General features: G+C 44.4%; 2 protein-coding genes across 3 annotated transcripts in view; one reads left to right on the top strand and one right to left on the bottom strand.

Moving 5' to 3' along the window:
• LOC139747675 (uncharacterized) overlaps positions 1-19,600 on the top strand; it is a 90,524-nt gene that overhangs the window by 28,153 nt on the left and 42,771 nt on the right. Inside the window, exon 1 of one of the 2 annotated variants that reach the window (XM_071660251.1) lies at positions 4,265-4,713. The exons of the other annotated variant lie outside the window; for it this stretch is intronic. The gene's annotated coding sequence lies outside the window, so the exon portion shown is untranslated. Of the gene's footprint in view, positions 1-4,264; positions 4,714-19,600 lie in introns of those variants that run through there. 2 annotated transcript variants of the gene reach the window in all.
• Positions 1-19,600, bottom strand: part of LOC139747676 (neuroplastin-like) — a 73,037-nt gene that overhangs the window by 45,250 nt on the left and 8,187 nt on the right. Inside the window, exon 2 of the mRNA XM_071660252.1 lies at positions 299-387. Within this exon, the coding sequence (XP_071516353.1) occupies positions 299-387 (89 nt within the window). The remainder of the gene's footprint in view (positions 1-298; positions 388-19,600) is intronic.

The raw sequence follows: 19,600 nt of genomic DNA, 5'->3' as shown, positions 1-19,600 counted from the left end.
TTATCTACACCCTACCACGCACCTTACAGAATGCGTTGCGTACACACACACACACACACACACACACACACACAGCTGTATGATACAGTCCTCCGAGAGAACACCACACTCTCAGGAGCGAACATATGAAACGATTCTGTGGGAGAAGACATGATGATGACGACTCCTGCAGGGGCGCTAAGCTACTTACACGTCTGTGAGTCAATGGTGAATGACGGTGACCCAACCAGCGAGGAGTAGACAGACTCAGAACTCACTCATGTTGAGGGACTTAATATACAATTGGCTTCTGACTTACGGGTTTTGATGAGGCACTTGGGAAAACAGGATCCTCGAGCGTTTCTTGTTTTCTTCCTCATCTCCTGCGGTGAGAGGTACGCGCCGCCCCTGCCTCAAAGAGAGAATGTGGACGTTACCAACAATCAGTAGACTGTGCATAGCAACCCCTCACACTAGTAACCCCATCACCCAGGTGTTTATGTAAAGACTTCCTGTTCAACCCCACTCGAACCCTGAATATAACCCCAGTACCTTTACATACATACATATATATATATATATATATATATATATATATATATATATATATATATATATATATATATATATATATATCGTTTTCAGCCTTTGGCTGCAGTTAATTCCATAAACTATCAATAGCTATCGTTATACAATTCATAGACTCACACTGTCATGCAATTTCTGAAAATACATTACTGTACAAATACACCCTCGATGTCCATTGTGCTGCACATACACAGCAACTCACAAATACACCCTCCACAAACACACACACACACACACACACACACACACACACACACACACACACACACACACACACACACACACACACACGTCTCGTTCTCATGAGCAGAACCCCCTCATAACTTGCCCTTGGCCCAGAGTTCCTCACATCTCCCATGGGACGTAAATCTGACCTGTGATATACGTTCAGTAAGCTTCATAATCCGGCAGTCCGGCTTGGCTGAGAGAAGAACATAAGAGTTCCGCTGACAATGTGGCCAACATTAGGAGGAGGAAGATGAAGTCTTCCTCTTGTGTGGTGTGTGGCAACCTACTTGAATAAGCAATGAAATAAACAGATCGATAAATGAATAAGAAATAATACAGATATAATCTTAAACGTGTAGTATTTTGATTCAGTTATTTACCCGCAAATAATTTAGTTAAACAACATCTCCGTGACTTTAATTTTGAAGAGGTAAACAAATCTCAGAGATCACATGACGCCTAGGTCTCGCCCCGTCTCGAGACTGTGTTACCTCTAGTGACCTATGACCTCTAGTGACCTATGACCTCTTGTGATCACTAATTTGTCAAGTGTCTCTCATGGCTCTCATGCGAACCACTATGACAATCATTGATTTAGTCATTATGCATTTTTTTTCCCTCTCTTAAGACTCTTTTGTTTGACTATTCAACATTAATTCCTTGAGCACGAAGGTACGATCCTTGAGTATGATGGAACGATCCTTGAGTATGATGGCAAGATCCTTGAGTATGATGGTACGATCCTTAAGCATGATGGAACGATCCTTAAGCATGATGGAACGATCCTTGAGTATGATGGTACGATTCTTGAGTATGATGGTACGATCCTTGAGTATAATGGAACGATCCTTGAGTATGATGGTACGATCCTTAAGCATGATGGTACGATCCTTGAGCATGATGGTACGATCCTTAAGCATGATAGTACGATCCTTGAGCATGAAGTTATAATCCTTGAGCAAGAAGATGTGATCCTCGAGTACGACGGTGCTATCTTTGAGCTCGACCGGTACGATCCTTGAGCACTTGCCTACGATAGCCTGGCTTTTCACATGGTTCAAAGGCTAAGCCATCATACCCCCAAAAGTCGTATCGTCGTGCTCAAGGATCGTACCTTCGTCTGAAAGGTTGTTACAAGTGAGTAATCGCAACAATGGTGGGTATAAACACTGAAGTGTCTGCTACAGCGGCAAGGGGGTAAAAATGTTACACTCTCCCACTGAGCTACGAAACCCTGCTGGAAAACATGATTCATGTCTGGAAGTTGTACAGCCACGCTGGAGAATTACATGACGCTGGAAAGAGTGTATAAAATCGAACCTCTGGAACCTTGCGAGGGAGGAGGCAATACTTGGAAGAAAACAGGAGGGAACCTTAGTATGTAAAACTGTGAGGTCATCAGAGGATCCTGGGGGACTGTATAACACGAGAAGACTCAACAAGAAGGTTCAGGATTTACAGTCTGGAAGTCGGGTCTGGAAAAGGAGATGGAAGCTGGTACCGTCGGGAACTAAAGTTCGTAGAATCCTGGAAATGGTAAGAAGAGAAGATTGAATGTAAAGAGGGACGGGGGCACATCTGCATCAAATATATTCTGAAGGAAGTAAATTAGTTTGCTTCTAAGAGACGACAGATATAAAGCGGATAAATGAATCAAAACATAACGTAAAAAAGCTAGTCTACATGCATAACATATAAGAAAAAAGGATAAATAACCTTAACATCATGCATGACTCCGCGTCAGAAACATCGCATGTACATCAAAATGATTTGCATAAGTAGTGAACACTTCTCACTTTTGTGGATGGTGACCCATTCTCTCTTGAGAACTAAATATCAAAACTGTACCAACTCAGATGCACCTACAAGTGATAAAATACATCCTCATATACAAATATATGTAAGTATTTTACGAAGATTATTACAAAATATGCAAAAACATTCCTGACTGCGAGTCAACTCGTGTATATTAATCGAAATAAATGTTCATATATAGAAAATAACTTTACGCGTAATAGAAGGAATTTATAAGAAGAGGAATAAAGGAGAGAAGAATGCAAATAAGTTCTCATCCTTTGTCCTTGACTTGAGATAGACAGGGACAATAGGGCATCAGATAAGCGAAGGAAGACCCCCAGTTGGGTAAAGGCCAGAGGTCACCCACCCACTCCCATCTGAAATATATATTGAAGAACTCGAGGATATTTGAGTGAGGTCAAGGGTTGGAAGAGGTCAGGGGTAGGTCAGGCCAGTGGCGGCGGTGGTGAACACATTGATATTAAAGACAGTTTAAGTGAAGGACGGACGTACGTGGAAAGAAAATCATTTGACGATTACTTTTTTGGAAGGGGAGGGAAGGGAAGCGATGTTCGGTCGTCCCTAGGATAGTGAGGATGTCTGTACCGTACCGTAAATGGAGAGAGAGAGAGAGAGAGAGAGAGAGAGAGAGAGAGAGAGAGAGAGAGAGAGAGAGAGAGAGAGAGAGAGAGAGAGAGAGAGAGAGAGGACGCGCCTGGTGTCTTGATATATATATATATATATATATATATATATATATATATATATACAGAAACGGGACCCTTGTCTTTGTCTCATGAAGGTATACATCGCCAAGGCGAACTTCAGATCTAAAACAGCTTGGCTCAAGTGGAGATGGAAGCAGAAGGCACTGTCGAGCAAGCAACGTCAATCACTCGATTAACGTCTGTGGGGCTTCTCGACCTGCCGGCGGAGTTCGACGTCTCCACCACAGAGTCCTTGAGTGTTCGAGTCTCCGAGGGCAGTCTACCGTAACCTATGGTTTCCTAAATCTTTCTCCTTCACACGCTGAGTGTGGACAACAGACGGAAATTTAAAAAGTTTTACGATTCTAAAGAAAACTCTAGAAATGGGGCTCCACGAGTGTAGAAAATCGTCCCCTTGCAACACAAAACGTGAAAAACAAATAGATTATAACAGACAGACAGACAGACAGACGCACGTATAGATTGCTCAGAACAGCAACATGAAAATGCTGGTGAAACCAACGCCATCATTTCTTCGACATTCCACCCTTGCAGAGGTTTAAGACATTAGGGGGAGGACCATGGGATGAAATGAGGAACGGGCCATGTCTTAAAACATCCGAGATGAGGACGTGTTTACAAACAACTCCAGCGGACGGAGTAAACAACTGAAGAAATTTCATAGAGTGGGTAAACAAGGCTTGAATGATATCTTTCTTGTTATCCCGAGGCAGCAGAAGATATCAAGCGCCTCACTAGGCACTGGAGGAACTACCAGGTGTATAAAAGGATCTCTTTTTTTTTTTTATCTATGATGCGCTTACACCGGCGCAAGAACACACATATAGACAGACAGACAGACAGACACGGTGTCGGCGCACCCGTTAGTGTAACTGTGTTGGGGATGACGCAGGCACAGGGGCTGCTGAGGGGGAGTGGTGTGTGGTGGTGGTGGTGGTGGTGGTAGGACCTGGTGGCCTTCGTCTGGCTCAGTCCACGGCGTGTCGGTCGGCGAGACAGGAGGGCCCGTGCTCACGCCACACGCTCGTCCAACACGTGCAACAAGTGTGTCGCGTTCCCTCGCCTCTTCCTTCCCTCACTGATAACACGTGTTGTTATGACCGACGTCTAGTGCATATATCATTATCCCTCAAGTGATGATAGGTCAAACAAGTACTCAGGAAGGTGGTCCTTGAAATACACATTTGTACTTAGTTTCTCGAGTGATTACTTCCGTGATGACGAGGTAGGAAGGTGGAGCAAGTCCACGTTCCATACATTAGTGTCAGCAGGAGGACGAGTGGCTACTGACTTGACACCCTTGCTGCTGCTGACCCCACTGTGACCTGACGACCCCTTCCTCCTCCTCCTCCTCCACTCGGCAGATGACCTCCTGTACTGCCTGACGTGTGTGGTGAGTGTGTCTCAGCTTCTGCTGTTATACAGGAGGGGAGGTGGATGGGAACTGGCAGGGAATATGTAGGGGGGAGAAAAGAGAAGAATGAGGATCCGTTGCAACACCTGTCTACAGTCGCTGCATTTGTTTACGGTCGCTACATCTGTCTACGGTAGCAACACCTGTCTATGGTTGTAACACCTGGCCATCGTTAGTACACCTGGCTATGGTCTATATAACACTTGGCTACGTTCATAACGCCTGGCTATGGTCATAACACTTGGCTATGGCCAGAAAACCTGACAATGGCTATTTTCACACACCTGAACGACTTGGTGACCGAACGAACGAACGAACCTGATCCTTTTCCCTTACAGCAGATAACTTGAGCGGTTCATCTCATATGAAGCAAAATTCGAATCAGTTTCTAACGCGTAGTTCATATAGTGCTTCTCTGACACCAAGTTAAAACACTGAACTTCAGCTTCTGAACCATTGTGTTGGTGCTAAGCGCGCAGTCTAAAAGAACTCTTGGTTAATGTCTGAATTAAAGTCAAATAATTGTGCAACAGAAGTATTCACTTTACTTCCTTTGGTTCCGGGTCAATACGTGCGTACAAAATTCGAACCATTCTGTGCAAGGCATTTATTTTCTTGCACTGCGCGTTTAGAAATACGTAACAACGTTGAATTTCCTTCTTGTTGTTGTTTACCTTTGTAATGTGAGACCGGACAGCCGGGGTTGGGACGTGTTAAAAGAAGCATCTCTTTATTTGAAAACATTAAGCAAAAATATGATAAACGAGTTGATTAGTTAGGGATGTAGAGAGAGTGCAGGACAAAAAGCAATGAAAAGGACAAATGCGAGGGGAAATTCGTGTGTTTGTTTGGTGTGTATGTGTGTGTGTGTGTGTGTGTGTGTCCGAATGTTGTGACGGGCGTCTGGAGAGGACGCTGTTGGTCACTGAATCTGATCAGAGAGAGAGAGAGAGAGAGAGAGAGAGAGAGAGAGAGAGAGAGAGAGAGAGAGAGAGAGAGAGAATTGTTTCTCCTTGACTGAGGAGACAGAAAGAAGCGAGGGATTCACTCTGTAATGAAGTTCTCTGAGCAGGTGATAACAAGACGCCTTATTGGAACGTCCTGACACACACACACACACACACACACACACACACACACACACACACACACACACACACAACCCTGTAGGAAAACAGACTGACACACACACACACACACACACACACACACACACACACACACACAGGCACCTACAAAGCGACAGAGCCACCCACAGACAGACACCTAGAATATCTATAGACGGACACACAGAAGACATATTGATAGACAGGCAATGAGTCCTTCACACAGATATACACACACACAGACTTACAAAGACATAGACGAACTACAGACAGATACACAGACAGTCTTACAGAATCATAAAGTCGACAGACTGTGTCTGCTGATAGACATCACAGTTGCGTTCAATCGCATGGATACGGAAATATTCATCACATTTTTCCCTACGTGTATAAGAACAGAACTACAAGATGCTTCTCAAGTCTGGTCATCACTTAAGACAAAGCATAAAGAACAAAGACAAGGAAAGTCCAAAGAAGGACAACAAAGATACAAAGGAATACAAAGGAAATGAAAGAACAGACCAATGGGTCTTTTCGAGGTTGTTTGGGATAACAGAAATAACAGAGCCGAGTTACAGTGGGTGATGAGGGGCCATAACTTCGTCCACAGTGGAAGAGAGAAGGGCAAAGAGTAACTCGATCAGAGGCTTTAGGTTGTCAAACCAGTTTGATCATTACTAGAGAGGCGAGTTCTCTGCAAGATGGAGGGATAGAACAACCAGAGGACATAACATGAAGTTAAGACAGAAACTGGTGAAAAAAAATGTAAAGAAGTACTTTTAAAGTACTTGTGTGTGTGTGTGTGTGTGTGTGTGTGTGTGTGTGTGTGTGTGTCTGTATGTGTGTGTGTGTGTGTGTGTGTGTGTGTGTGTGTGTGTGTGTGTGTGTGTTCATTTGTATACATCGTTACCTGTTGGTAGTCCATGAAACATTCATATTTCTACATCTAATCTTCAGATGGCTAATGCTATCCTCCGTCATCCAGATCCAGAATCATAATTACAAATATGTTTTCCAGATTGTATCTGAGATGCGTGATGAATCACTGATGGGTCGGGGAACAGAAAACGCCAGAGATAATTATCATATCACGTAATTAAGAGCTAGCAAGTTTGTGTGTATGAAGGGAGAGCATGTAAGGGGTACTTAACGTTGATGAGCTAATTAGTAGAAATGGGAGTTCCGCCGACTGGGCAAGTTCCTGGTCTCTGTCAGCCTCCAGGTCTAGGGTTTGGGACATCCCCAGTTCTGTTAAATTACCTCCGACAGGAAGTGTGCGTTACTGCTGGCAGTCAATCTATTTTTCCCCCTCTCCTCCCCCCCTCCCCCTCCCCTCACGGTAGATTTTGGAAGGGGAGACTAACGATGGTAGATAAAACGATGAAAAAAAAGTAGATTGAGAGAGAGAGAGAGAGAGAGAGAGAGAGAGAGAGAGAGAGAGAGAGAGAGAGAGAGAGAGAGAGAGTGTGTGTATCTACTTCCTCGAGACACATGACTCCACGATGCATCATACACACGGAGTGAAAGTTCTGAGGAGGGTCTTGTGTGACGAGTGGGGACGAAGACTTTGGTAACTTAGGGAAGTGCAAGTGTCCATATGACACTCAACCTCTTGGGCTTTTGATGTTACGACCCTTGAGGACGACAGGACGACATTTAGCACGACGTACGACCTCCGAGCAAGAGAGTACGGCCCTAGAGCGAGAGGGGGGAAAAGCTTTGTATACGACGCGCTTTACAGACAGTCACGTAAACCTCTAAGGTATATACAGACGAGGCAGGAAAAGGGTAAAATGAAGCAGATTTGGGACGGGACTTTGAGGAAAGGATCTTCGTGGTCTTTCTGAGAAGCGCTTCTGGACTTCTCATTTTAATTTGCATTGCTTTTAATGTTTAGATTCTTCATTAGGGAGAGGCACCATGCCAGCCTCTCCCCCACGTATGAATTATCCATGGAAACGTTTATTCATAGGGTATTTGGGTAAGAGATAAGAGGCCTTGAGAGAATGAGTGAGGTATATTTAGGGGATCCGCAAGAATTATGAGGAGTGAGGAGGAACGTGAATGAGGACCTTAAAGAATATGAGTAAGAGATTTAGTTTCATATTCTCTGGTTTGACGAGGGATCATGAGTTCATCTAAGGTACTTATTGTGCCTAATATGATGTGTTTAGCGTAAGGAGAGCTGGGGAACTGGGTCTCCCAGTGCAACTGTGTCGAGACTCCGCTCACCTAAAACACACACACACACACACACACACACACACCCAATATAGCCCACACCCTTATGCACCTCAGGTCACACACACACCAGTTCGAATCTTCTTGGCCACATATCCCTTGGCCACTCATTCTTGGCCATCTATCCCTGGCCACACACCCTTGGTTACACATCCACTGACTGCACACACACACACACACACACACACACACACACACACACATCCCTGGGCAACACGCACCCCTGGGCAATACGCACTCCAGCCACGCACTCCTCTGGCCAAGCACTTTGAAACATAGTGATCATTTTTTTGAAAAGAAAAGGATTGAGGGATTTGTGGCACGGGGATTTTCAAACCTTCAAAGTTGATTGTAGTTTTGAAAGAAGTGTGATACACCCTTAGGCGCGCGCGCGCGCACACACACACACACACACACACACACACACACACACACACACACACACACACACATACACACACACACGCACACACTAGCAAGGATATGAGGAGCAGCCTGTATGTGCTTTGTAGACGCAGGTGTCTTTTGGAGTGGCCACGAGGACAGTAAACGAGAGAGGGCCCCAGGGAATGTGAATCACTCGTCCTCCCTCTCCCCCCAGCGTGTGGGGCGAGAAGCCACCCAAGCCAGAGGCGTGGTAAGAGAGTTCACATGGGCGTGGCTAGGAAGGACCCTAGCATGAGGAGGGCGGGGCTATAGAGCTCCCATAGGCGTGGTTACGAGGGGTCCCGCACGGGAGCGGGGCTATTGAGCTCACATGGGAGTGGCTAGGGGGCTCATATGGATGGGGCTAGGAAGGATAGTGGAGCTTGGGAGCACAGGTGGGTGTGGTGGTGGGTAGGTATGAGAGGGGCGAGGCGAGGAAAGAGAAAGAAGAAGAAAAAGAGAAATGATTACAGGATGCAAAAGATAAATATGAAAAGAAAACATGAGAAAACTACCAAGAAACAAGTAAAAGAAGAAATAGAAGATTATTTACAAGTATCGGGCAAATAAAAGCCCTCCCCCCAAAAAAAAAAAAATGAAAATTAGAAAATTTCAGAAATCCAAAATATTTTGTCGAGATAAAGCTGATTAACTGATGCATCATCCATAACAAGTATTGTGACATTGTGTGAATGAAAACAAAACAAAAGTATGCTGTAGCCCAACTTGCTTGATGCACAGGGAATAGAATTCCATCTGTAAAGATATAACCCTGCAATGCGTAGGTTCCAGGCATTCCAGATATGTGATGTACTCGAATCATTTATTCAAAGGTTTACTCCGGAGGATCCCTGAGGTAACTGGTGATAAGAGAAAATTCCCAGAATATTTCCATAAACTTGGGAAATACCGTCAGGAGGCGTAGAGATAACGCTGAAGTGGCTATCATATTTCTCTACCCTGCCTGCCCCAGGTTGTTGTCTTTCTCCCTCGTAGGAACGTGGGGTGCTGGATCTTAATCCAAACTAACGCAGACCTGGAGAGTGGAGGCGTGCCAGTCTTCGTCTCTTCCAGAGAGTCTGCTCCAGGCAGTGCCTCGCTGAATTGGGACACTTCGTATACATAGAGACGACTCCATCTGCTGTTCGCTCCTCCAGAGCTCTGATTACATTTTCATGTTTACGTTTGTCGATTGTACAATCTATCTATCTATCTATCTATCTATCTATCTCAATCCAATCAGCGTCTTTCCCCAGTCAGGCAGCGTAGTTGTGTCATCATGAGATGAGCTGGTCTAACATCTCTCCAGAGGGCAAAGTTTTCCAAAAGTCCTTAAGAAATGTGACTCTTTTACCCAATATTTCCCTCAGACTAGATTGTAATTCCTTGTTATATCCCTAAAGGCGGATGAAAGTTTGGAAATTATTTTCCAATATTTCTTAAACTCAATATCCTGAAGTTGACAGGATCTTCTGGGATATATACTCTTTTGAGAGACTTGTCTTATCTGCATTTATATTCACATTCTTCTAAGACGTCTTACAAGACACAGATTTCCATGCCACCCACCCCACCTTCTTAAGCATATTTCCTTCTCGATATTTGATATCATTACCAAGAATAAGGTAGAGGAAAGTAACGAATATTCACATTTTGTTGGAAATCTTTTCTGAGCTGATGACGATGACGCTCGATTTATTTCTGTCACTGTATCAGACTTTATCTGATGAAGTCTCTTACCTGGGACTGTATTAAGTCCTGTGAGTATTGACCCATTCTTAACGTAGTTATACCTCGTTAGCCATGTCGTTTATCTCGAATGAAAACCATTTTTTTCCCCCACTAGGATGGCCCCACTGGGATTGTCCCAGTGTCTCCCAGTGGCAAGGCTTCACCCGCTATCCTTGGGTAAATAGCTCCGGCACTCATGGGAGTAGTAGGTGATAATGAGAGATAATAAGAGATCCTTATGGTCCATGACGAGGTTATCTGCGGTCAAAATCTTATCTGTGGTGAGGACAGGGTAGTTAAGCAGAGGGGGAACATTGGAGAGAGAGGTTCATATCTACACGTACCAGTCAAGTTATGTGCACCTGACATGGTTGCGACGGGTCGCACCTTCGTCGACGCAGTAGCACGAGTGTTGTGAACATTAGTCATCGTCTGTTCGCGACAGATCTGCGACGCTCGTGCAAATCTGGCGCGTCTTTCCCATGGCTTTCCACGCTTCAAGGACGGCAGAGCTTGATGTCATAAGCTTTACTGATTCATAAACAACTTCCAAAACTTTATTCGATTGTTGAATTAGAAAATTCGGTGTAGTGAGAGGACATTTCGCATCCTTCCTCATGCCACTCTTTTCCCGCCTCCCCCTCCCCCATCAGTTAAAGAAAAATGGGACTTTGATTTTAGGGGAAAATCTGCCGTCGACAGTGTTTTGTTCAGCAACGAGTATTTCATGATCGGTGATATATGAAATATTTTCAGCTGCCTCCCCCGGACTGGGGCAGGAGGTAGTGTAGACCTCCCCACCCCTGACTTATTGTCCCTCCCAGCCCACGCCAAACGCCCACCCAGATACTGTTATCTTGTTTTTCATTTTACTGCTCTGTGTGTGTGTGTGTGTGTGTGTGTGTGTGTGAGAGAGAGAGAGAGAGAGAGAGAGAGAGAGAGAGAGAGAGAGAGAGAGAGAGAGAGAGAGAGAGAGAGAGAGAGAGAGAGAGCAGATGGTATCGCTCACCACTATGTGTTCACGAGGACCTGGCCCGGAGTAGAATCCTCCCCCCGGAGGAACTTAACTCCTCCTCCTCCTGTGTGTGTGTGTGTGTGTGTGTGTGTGTGTGTGTGTGTGTGTGTGTGTGGGTGTGTGTACAAATCAACACTGTGTGAGGTGGTGAGCGAGGGGGAGGGATGCTCCAGGTCGATCCCAGACGACCCATCTTAGTGCATAACAGAAGACAGAGTTACTTTACAGGTAGAGATAAGAAAGTCCTTGCTTCTTTCCAGTCGACTGTATTGATATTACTGCCTTCTTTTTTACGTATCAAGCGTCAGCTGTCTTCATTGTCTGCAAAATGTAAGTGCAAATGAAAAAATATGATATCCATCAAAAGTTATAACCAAAAATACTTTCATTGAAGCGGATTTAGCTACTTTTGGAAGAAACATAGATCTGTAGTCATCAAGCTGTGTAGGTAATTCAAATTTACTAAAATCATAAGTTAAAACTTCAGATTATATGAGTGATTTAAGAATTACTAACAATTGTCCTAATTACACAAACAGCCTAATGATCGTCCCACTAACTGAGCTTCTTAATGGAGGGATTCAATGGATTTTTTTAAATACTTTCTTTACATCTTTAATTATTCTCTCTTTTGCACAAGTAACATGTCCGCCATCTGCACCCTAATTGCCCTTTCAGCGTTTAATTATCCGATGAGAATTTGGACAGAAAATCACTTTTGTTGGGCAGTTTAACTAGTGGTGTGAGATCTATGTATACACATAATCGTGTGCATGTATGTGTAAAGGCAATATATATATATATATATATATATATATATATATATATATATATATATATATATATATATATATAGAGAGAGAGAGAGAGAGAGAGAGAGAGAGAGAGCAACAGAGAGAGAGAGAGAGAGAATGCCTGGATTTACCTTTAGTCTCTTATCAGCCCTGACACTCTGGGCTGATGGCCCTTCAAGGAGAAATAAAACTCCGCTTCTCCCCCAAAAAACTAATTTCCACATTAACCATTTTCTTCATTTCATACCACAATTTAGAGTTATATAACTGAGCAAGATTCCATTTAAACTTCTCCTCCCCTAAAAAAAGATAATGAAATTAATCATCCTAAACTCTAAAAGTAAGTACGTAAATTATGGAATGTATAATTTCATTATGGAATGTATAATTTCATTTCAACTCATTTTAGTTATATCCAGGTACGGTCTAGAAAGATGACCATAAACTTCGTCTTTTATACGAGCGAAATTCGATTAGACTTCAAAAAAAGTGATACGAAATATTACGTTAGAGGACAAAGGATTTTCTTTTCCTTTTCGCTGAACTGTTTTGAGCAATTGATGATTGTGCAGGAGCGGTGTTGTTGATGATGGTAAAGGTGACCTAGCATAGCAAACATGCAGAGGTCAGGGTCATAAGGGCTAAGATCGTGTGGGGTCCAGCCAGGCAGCGTCCAGGGTAAAAACTGGAACCTTTAAGGGTCGGGTTGAAGAGCCAGACGCTCAGTACACAGTCGTACTCTTGAGATCAAACCGTTTAGATCATGGAACGTACCGTCGCGTTCCAGTATTGTACCGTCAAGCTCTCAAGGGTTGTACCGTCGTGCCTAAGCATTGTACCATCGAGCTTTCCAGGGCTGTACCGTCGTCGCGCTTAAGAATTGTACCATCGAGATCTCCGGGGGTTAAGGATAAATCTGAAAAACCTCTCGTGCCATAAACATAAATTTCTACTGGATTTGGGGGAAGAACTTCAATATTTCAGCTTCCAGTTATTTTTTTCATACGTCTCTGTGACCTTTCCTCTGAAGGGTCGTCTTGGAAAAAAGATAAAAGAATATCAAAATGAAAAACAGTCGGTAACATCAACTCAAGTCGATCTGTTTGTGTGAAATGACAATTCGTAAAGTTTCCATCCAGGGAGTAAACAAGTGTTGAAACAAGTGAGGGGTGTCAGTGGGGACGAGGGTGTTGGAGCAAGGTGGTGGAGACCAGCAGAGAGAGAGAGAGAGAGAGAGAGAGAGAGAGAGAGAGAGAGAGAGAGAGAGAGAGAGAGAGAGAGAGGTGGGGTGGGTGAAGGGGGGCGACCAGGGCGGTGACCCTGAAACCAGCTCCACACACTTCTACTTTAAGAACCAGTAAAGTCACCTTGGTGTTTCACGAAGCTTCTTTTCTTTAACTTAGAATCGAAAGGAGAAATCGATATTTTTTTATCTCAATACGATGGAACAATCCTCCTTCGAGCACGGTGGTACAACCCTTAAGTATAATGGGGGTGACCTTTGAACTGATAGTTAAAGGTCATTATCAAAGGCCAGGCCCTCAGTGTCAGGAGGTGGGAGTGAGGGGATGTGGGATGGGACAAACTATGAGGGCCAGAATGAGGAGTGTCAGACGAGATGCGGTAGACTATGAGGGTGTCACACAGTATTAGGGAGGATATGAAGGTGTCAGACGGTAACAGGAAGACTATAAGGGTGTCATTCGGTCTGAGGGACCCAAACTGAAGGTGTCACTTGTTGAAACGAATAGGATAAGGGTGTCAAATGGCATCACTAGCAAATCAGGAATATCAAACAGTGCAAAATCCAAAGTAAGGAGTGTCAAACGGCTAAGACGAAGCAAAGGTATCAGACGGTAATAGAAAGTGTCAGATGGCCAGGGGTGGGGGGGTCAAGTTTGAAGGTGTCAAACGCTGCTCGCGGGGGAAAGAGAATGAGAAAGGTGAGCTGAAGAGGAGGTCGCAGTGTCGAAGGATCACCTGCGACACAGACGGGAGGAAAGTAATCTTTAGTGTGTGAGAAGATGATCTAGTCTTTGACTTGCATCATTAAGGCCAAGCTTCGATACCCAAGTGTCGTGCTTAAGGATAGTACTGTCGTGCTCAAGGATAGTAGTGTCGTACTCAAGGGCCGTACCGTCGTGCTCAAGGGTAGTACCGTCGTGTTCAAAGATCGTACCGTCGTGCCCAAGATTCGAACAGTCCACTTCAAGGGGATGAAGCGATTGGAAACCTGTCCCTGTCTGAGAAATAAGACAAGGATCCAATTCTAACATTACGACTTCAAGCTGCTTTCTTATAGGGGATTCGATCCTATGGAAAGTTCATTTACAATAAGGGCTTTGAATCCGACTACTCCTCAACTTTGAGTACACGATTAATTGAACCAGTAAATTGAAGACATTTATTCTTACTGTAGACGAAAGAAATAAGAAGAATAAGATAATGTCGGGGTTGCCCAGAATTGATTCGGTCTTGAGGTAAATGAAGAGAATTTGATTTCGTTCTCGAGCGTCTACACCCAAAGGGAAAGGCAAAGGAGCGGGAGGCCGGGGTTTTCAATAATCCAAAAGGTGGAGCCTTGACAGCTGGGAGGATAAGGTATTTCTAAAGATGTATGTCACAAGAGAGTCCGGATCGCGCCAGATTGAAAGATATTTTGGGCTCGTTGATGTTTGGTTTCTCTCTCTCTCTCTCTCTCTCTTATCTTACGGGTCCTTTGGCCTAAGAAGTCCCACCATTATCTAGAGGGAAGAGGGGAAGCTGTGCCTGGGGTGCTGAGGTGAGGCTGGACGAACGGGGGACAAAGATAGGGTGTCAGACGATGTTAGAAAGAAACTGAGGGTGTAAAGAGAATGTTAGGAGTTCGTGGTGTCAGATGATGTTAGAAAGAAGCTGGGGTGTTAGACAATGTTAGAATGAGTGGTAGAGGATATGAGAATCAGGTGATTGCTTTTGAAGAATTTGTGAGAGAAATACCTAAATACTCAGAGAAACAGAGGAATTTATATGTGGCATTTATGGATGATGACTTCTTTTTTTCATTTCATATTTTGTATCGTATCATGGAAAAATATATATATTCCAGTGAATTGGTTCGGCAGAGGCAACTGATACGCAAACTAACCGATATTTTCAATATCTGTCCTGAAATTTGTGAGGGCTGGCAATAGGGACAAGATCTAAATGGGAAGGAAATAAAAAGGGACCGAAAGGGAGTTCAAGGACAAGGGGTAGTAGTGGTGGTAGTAGTGGTGGTAGTAGTGGTGGTAGTAGTGGTGGTAATGGTGGTGGTGGTAGTGGTGGTAGTGGGTGGTAATGACATGAGTGAGATATTGATGATATTACAGGAGGGGAACATCAAAATTGCAGTGAGAGTTGGGGGGGTTAGGGAAGGGGAAAGGGTTGAAAAGGGAAAAGGCAAGCGCTATAAAGGAGCCATGAAGGATTAATCTAATAAGGGGAAAGGCTTCATGTCTGGAGAGATAGAGAGAGAGAGAGAGAGAGAGAGAGAGAGAGAGAGAGAGAGAGAGAGAGAGAGAGAGAGAGAGAGAGAGAGAGAGAGAGCATACACGAAACGTATATCAACGCCACAGAACACTACTCGCAGGTGAGCCCTAGCCAGGTCACCTCCTAATTCCTCACTTCGACAAAGAATCTCCACAACAATGACCACATCTCGTGCCTCGTCACCGCTACAAGGAAGGTAATCTAGATTTAGCAAGACTTTTTCAGAGAGTCGGAAGAGCAGGCGATGTGCAATCTTTCTTTTTTTTTGAGTCAGAATCATATCTGTGTTGAAACTGCTTCCCAACAAGTTATCTAGGAAAATAGACATCTAGATAACTATGTGCTCAATGAAAAGATATTATAATGTCCGGAAATGTTTTATTATATTACTTTTGTAACGCTTGGTTCAAAAGAATATCAAAATGATGTTCTCCTTGACCAAATCTAATGTTTTCCGTTTCTCTGTTCATCTCTCCTTCTGTCTTTTCTACTTCTGTCTTCCTCTGTCCATCTGTCTTGCCTGTTTTGTCTTATCCTCTGTCCCTGTGTCTTGTTCTGTTCCTCTGTCCATCTTTCTTGTTCGTGCCTCTGTTCCCCTTTCCATTGCTTTGTCTATTCTGTCAGTCAAGTCGTGCCTCTTCCTCTGTTCCCCTGTTCATCTGTCTTGTCTGTTCCTCTGTTCGCAACACGTGTACTCCCCTACAGTTCTCACTTCATTTGTTCCTTTTCTACGATCCCTTGTCCCTTCGAGGGTTTAGGGATGATTGAATCTCTCCTATACCAACACTTCTAGGATGATAATCCTGTGGTAAGTTAAAGCATGATATTCAATCTCTCACGCACCAAAATACGACGGTTTAGCACAACACACATCGACCCTTGAAAGGTAAGGTCAAGGGGTCAGGTCATTCTACCCCAGGAGCGCACCGTCGTTCTCAAAGGTCGTACAATCTTGCTCATGAGTCGTGTCGTCGTGTGCAAAGGTTGTTCCGTCGTGTTTAAGTGTCGTACAGCCGTGTTCAGTGGTTGTACCGTCGTGCTCAAGGGTCGTACCGTAGTCGTGCTCAAGGGTCGTACCGTCGTGCTCAAGGGTCGTACCGTAGTCGTGCTCAAAGATTGTACCGTCGTGCTCAAGAGTCGTGCCCTTACGTTCAGTCGTCGTACCGTCGTGCTTAAGTGTCGTACCGTCTTTCTCAAGGGTCATAGCGTCGTTCTTTAAAGGTTAAAGGACAAACATGAGCATCACAGACACCGAAGGAACACATCGTACGCTGACATTTTTTTTTCTTACGATTTTCATAAATTTTCTTCATTTTCCTGCTCGAGGCACACGCCTTGGAGACCTGCCAAGGTGCTGGTTTATGAAGAGAATCTGTTTTACCAAACGTTTCTTAGCTAACGAACGTTTACCCCTCCCGTCTAGAATTAATTAATGCAAACTAAATTATCCCAAACAATCTGTACGAGAAGTGTTCGTCATCTATTTAGTATTACAAAGAAATGAACTTGATTTCTTTACATGTGAAATAAATAAATAAGATTATGCTCTCTGCTGTAATTTGTTTGAAGTAACTTAAGTATTGCAGGAGACGAACATTACATTGAAAATTCCTTGGTCTTGTGAAGTTAATTTCACACTGCATGTCCACTGATGCAGTTGCAAGGGTGAGGGAAGTTGGTGTCTTGAGGGCTAGGGTGATGGAGTCTAGGGTGATGGAAGTTGAGGTAGTGGAAGCTAGGGTAATGGAGGTTAGTGTGATAGAGATCAGGGTGATGGAGGCCAGGGTGGCAAAGCTAGTAACACAAAATTTCTCTCATCACAAGACATTGGTAATGTAATACCGTAACACAATATTCCTCCCTGAAAAATACCTTTAATATTCGCTTGACTGTGACTGTGAGAATCTCCAGATATTCTTCCCCTCCGCAAATTGTGTGCAGGTGACTCGAAAATTTGTGCAAAAAGTTAACTGTGCGAAAAATGTTAAATTCATATCGCCTTCCCTTGCAACGTGTGCTGCCTCGGAGCCCAGGTTGAGGTAAAGTGTCATATTGTGTCACGTGGTGTCAGGCGGTGTCGCCCCAGGGCTGAGGTAAGTGCCATGTGGTGTCACACGGTGTGAGGGGGGGCCCGAGACGACACACGAGGATCAAAGACGAGGTGACGGCCGGAGGAGGAGAGAGGGGGGGGGGGGGGGGGGAGGCACGGGGCAAGGATGACGCGTATGTTGGTCAGAGAGAGAGAGAGAGAGAGAGAGAGAGAGAGAGAGAGAGAGAGAGAGAGAGAGAGAGAGAGAGAGAGAGAGAGAGCTGGAGTGATACTTGGTGTAGCCTCACGACCACATCATTATGAGGATACGCCATTTGACCTCACAACCACGTCCTCATGAGGATACGCCATTTGGCCTCACAACCACGTCCTCATGAGGATACGCCATTTGGCCTCACAACCACGTCCTCATGAGGATACGCCATTTGGCCTCACAACCACGTCCTCATGAGGATACGCCATTTGGCCTCACAACCACGTCCTCATGAGGATACGCCATTTGACCTCACAACCACGTCCTCATGAGGATACGCCATTTGACCTCACGGTTCACACAAAACCCGATATTCACCAAGACCTTCCTGACGCTGAGGGGTTTGTTAACTTCATGTAGTCAGTAGTGAGATGCTTCAAGAGTCAAAAAATCTGAAGATTGCATTTCACACACACACACACACACACACACACACACACACACACACACACACACACACACACACACACACACACGTATGTAGGTCTGCAGGACCTATTTATAGATAGGAGACTCCAGTTTCGGTGCACAGTGTATGATAACAAGAGAATGGGTACGAACGAATGAGGCCACTTCCTTCGTCTGCTCCTGGTGCTACCTCGCTAACGCGGGAACCAGGGAACAAATATGGAAAATGCACACACACACACACACACACACACACAAACACACACACACACACACATACACACACACACACACACACACACACACACACACAACACACACAGACACTCATACAGACAGTGGCACAGACAGACTGACAAAGACACACAAGGCCCAGCAACACACACACACTATCGTCAGAAGAAACACACTCACAACACTCCAAAATTCAGGTCACTCGCTTCATGTTAGTCCATTCTCGTCCTTCCAACAAGTGGGCAAACCTAATCTTGCTGGAGGAACTGGGAATACGGGGTTTCGAACTGGGGGTATGGATGTCTACTGTGTGTGTGTGTGTGTGTGTGTGTGTGGGCGTCTGTATGTATGATTAAAAGTGCACACACACACTCACATTCACACATATAGATGCATACGTACATTAACATATGTAGATGCTCTCATATAAACACACATACACAGACACAAACATAACACACATAAACCCACACAAACAGCAATTTCGCCAACACATTTTCCCTCCCTGGCGCAACAATCCTTCCTCCCTTCCACTGTGGGTATGTAGCACAGACTCGTATATCATTTCGGCAACATTAAACCACAGAAAATTCCTCCCTGCAAAAATTTGCTTACGAGGTACACATTCAGAGAAGTTTAATTTACAAAGGAGTTAACATCATAAATATCTCCTTACCTGGGGGTAATGAGGTGTGGTTTGAATATATATATACAGTCTTTCAAAAGTATTCCTTAGAGAGAGAGAGAGAGAGAGAGAGAGAGAGAGAGAGAGAGAGAGAGAGAGAGAGAGAGAGAGAGAGAGAGAGAGAGAGAGAGAGAGAGAGGGAAATAGGACACAACAGCCTTGTTACGAAGTAGTTTAATAACGACCTACTCACGACCCTCAGGCAGCGAGATGGGTGTAAATGGCAAGAGTGGTAGGGTAAGTGTTGAGCCATGCTGCAGCAGCAGACACACTCCTCTTAATCCCTTGCGTGTGCCAGTAATTTCCTCTGTGTGTGTGTGTGTGAGAGAGAGAGTGTGTGTGTGTGTGAGTGTGTGTGTGAGTGTGTGTGTGTGTGTGTGTGGGTTGTGTCTGGGAGGTGTAAAAAATAGAAC

This window comes from Panulirus ornatus, chromosome 69 (genome assembly GCF_036320965.1).
Source record: "Panulirus ornatus isolate Po-2019 chromosome 69, ASM3632096v1, whole genome shotgun sequence".
In the NCBI taxonomy this organism is placed as follows: domain Eukaryota; kingdom Metazoa; phylum Arthropoda; class Malacostraca; order Decapoda; family Palinuridae; genus Panulirus; species Panulirus ornatus.
Note: the sequence above shows the minus strand (reverse complement) of the source record. Positions and strands in the feature narration are given on the sequence as shown.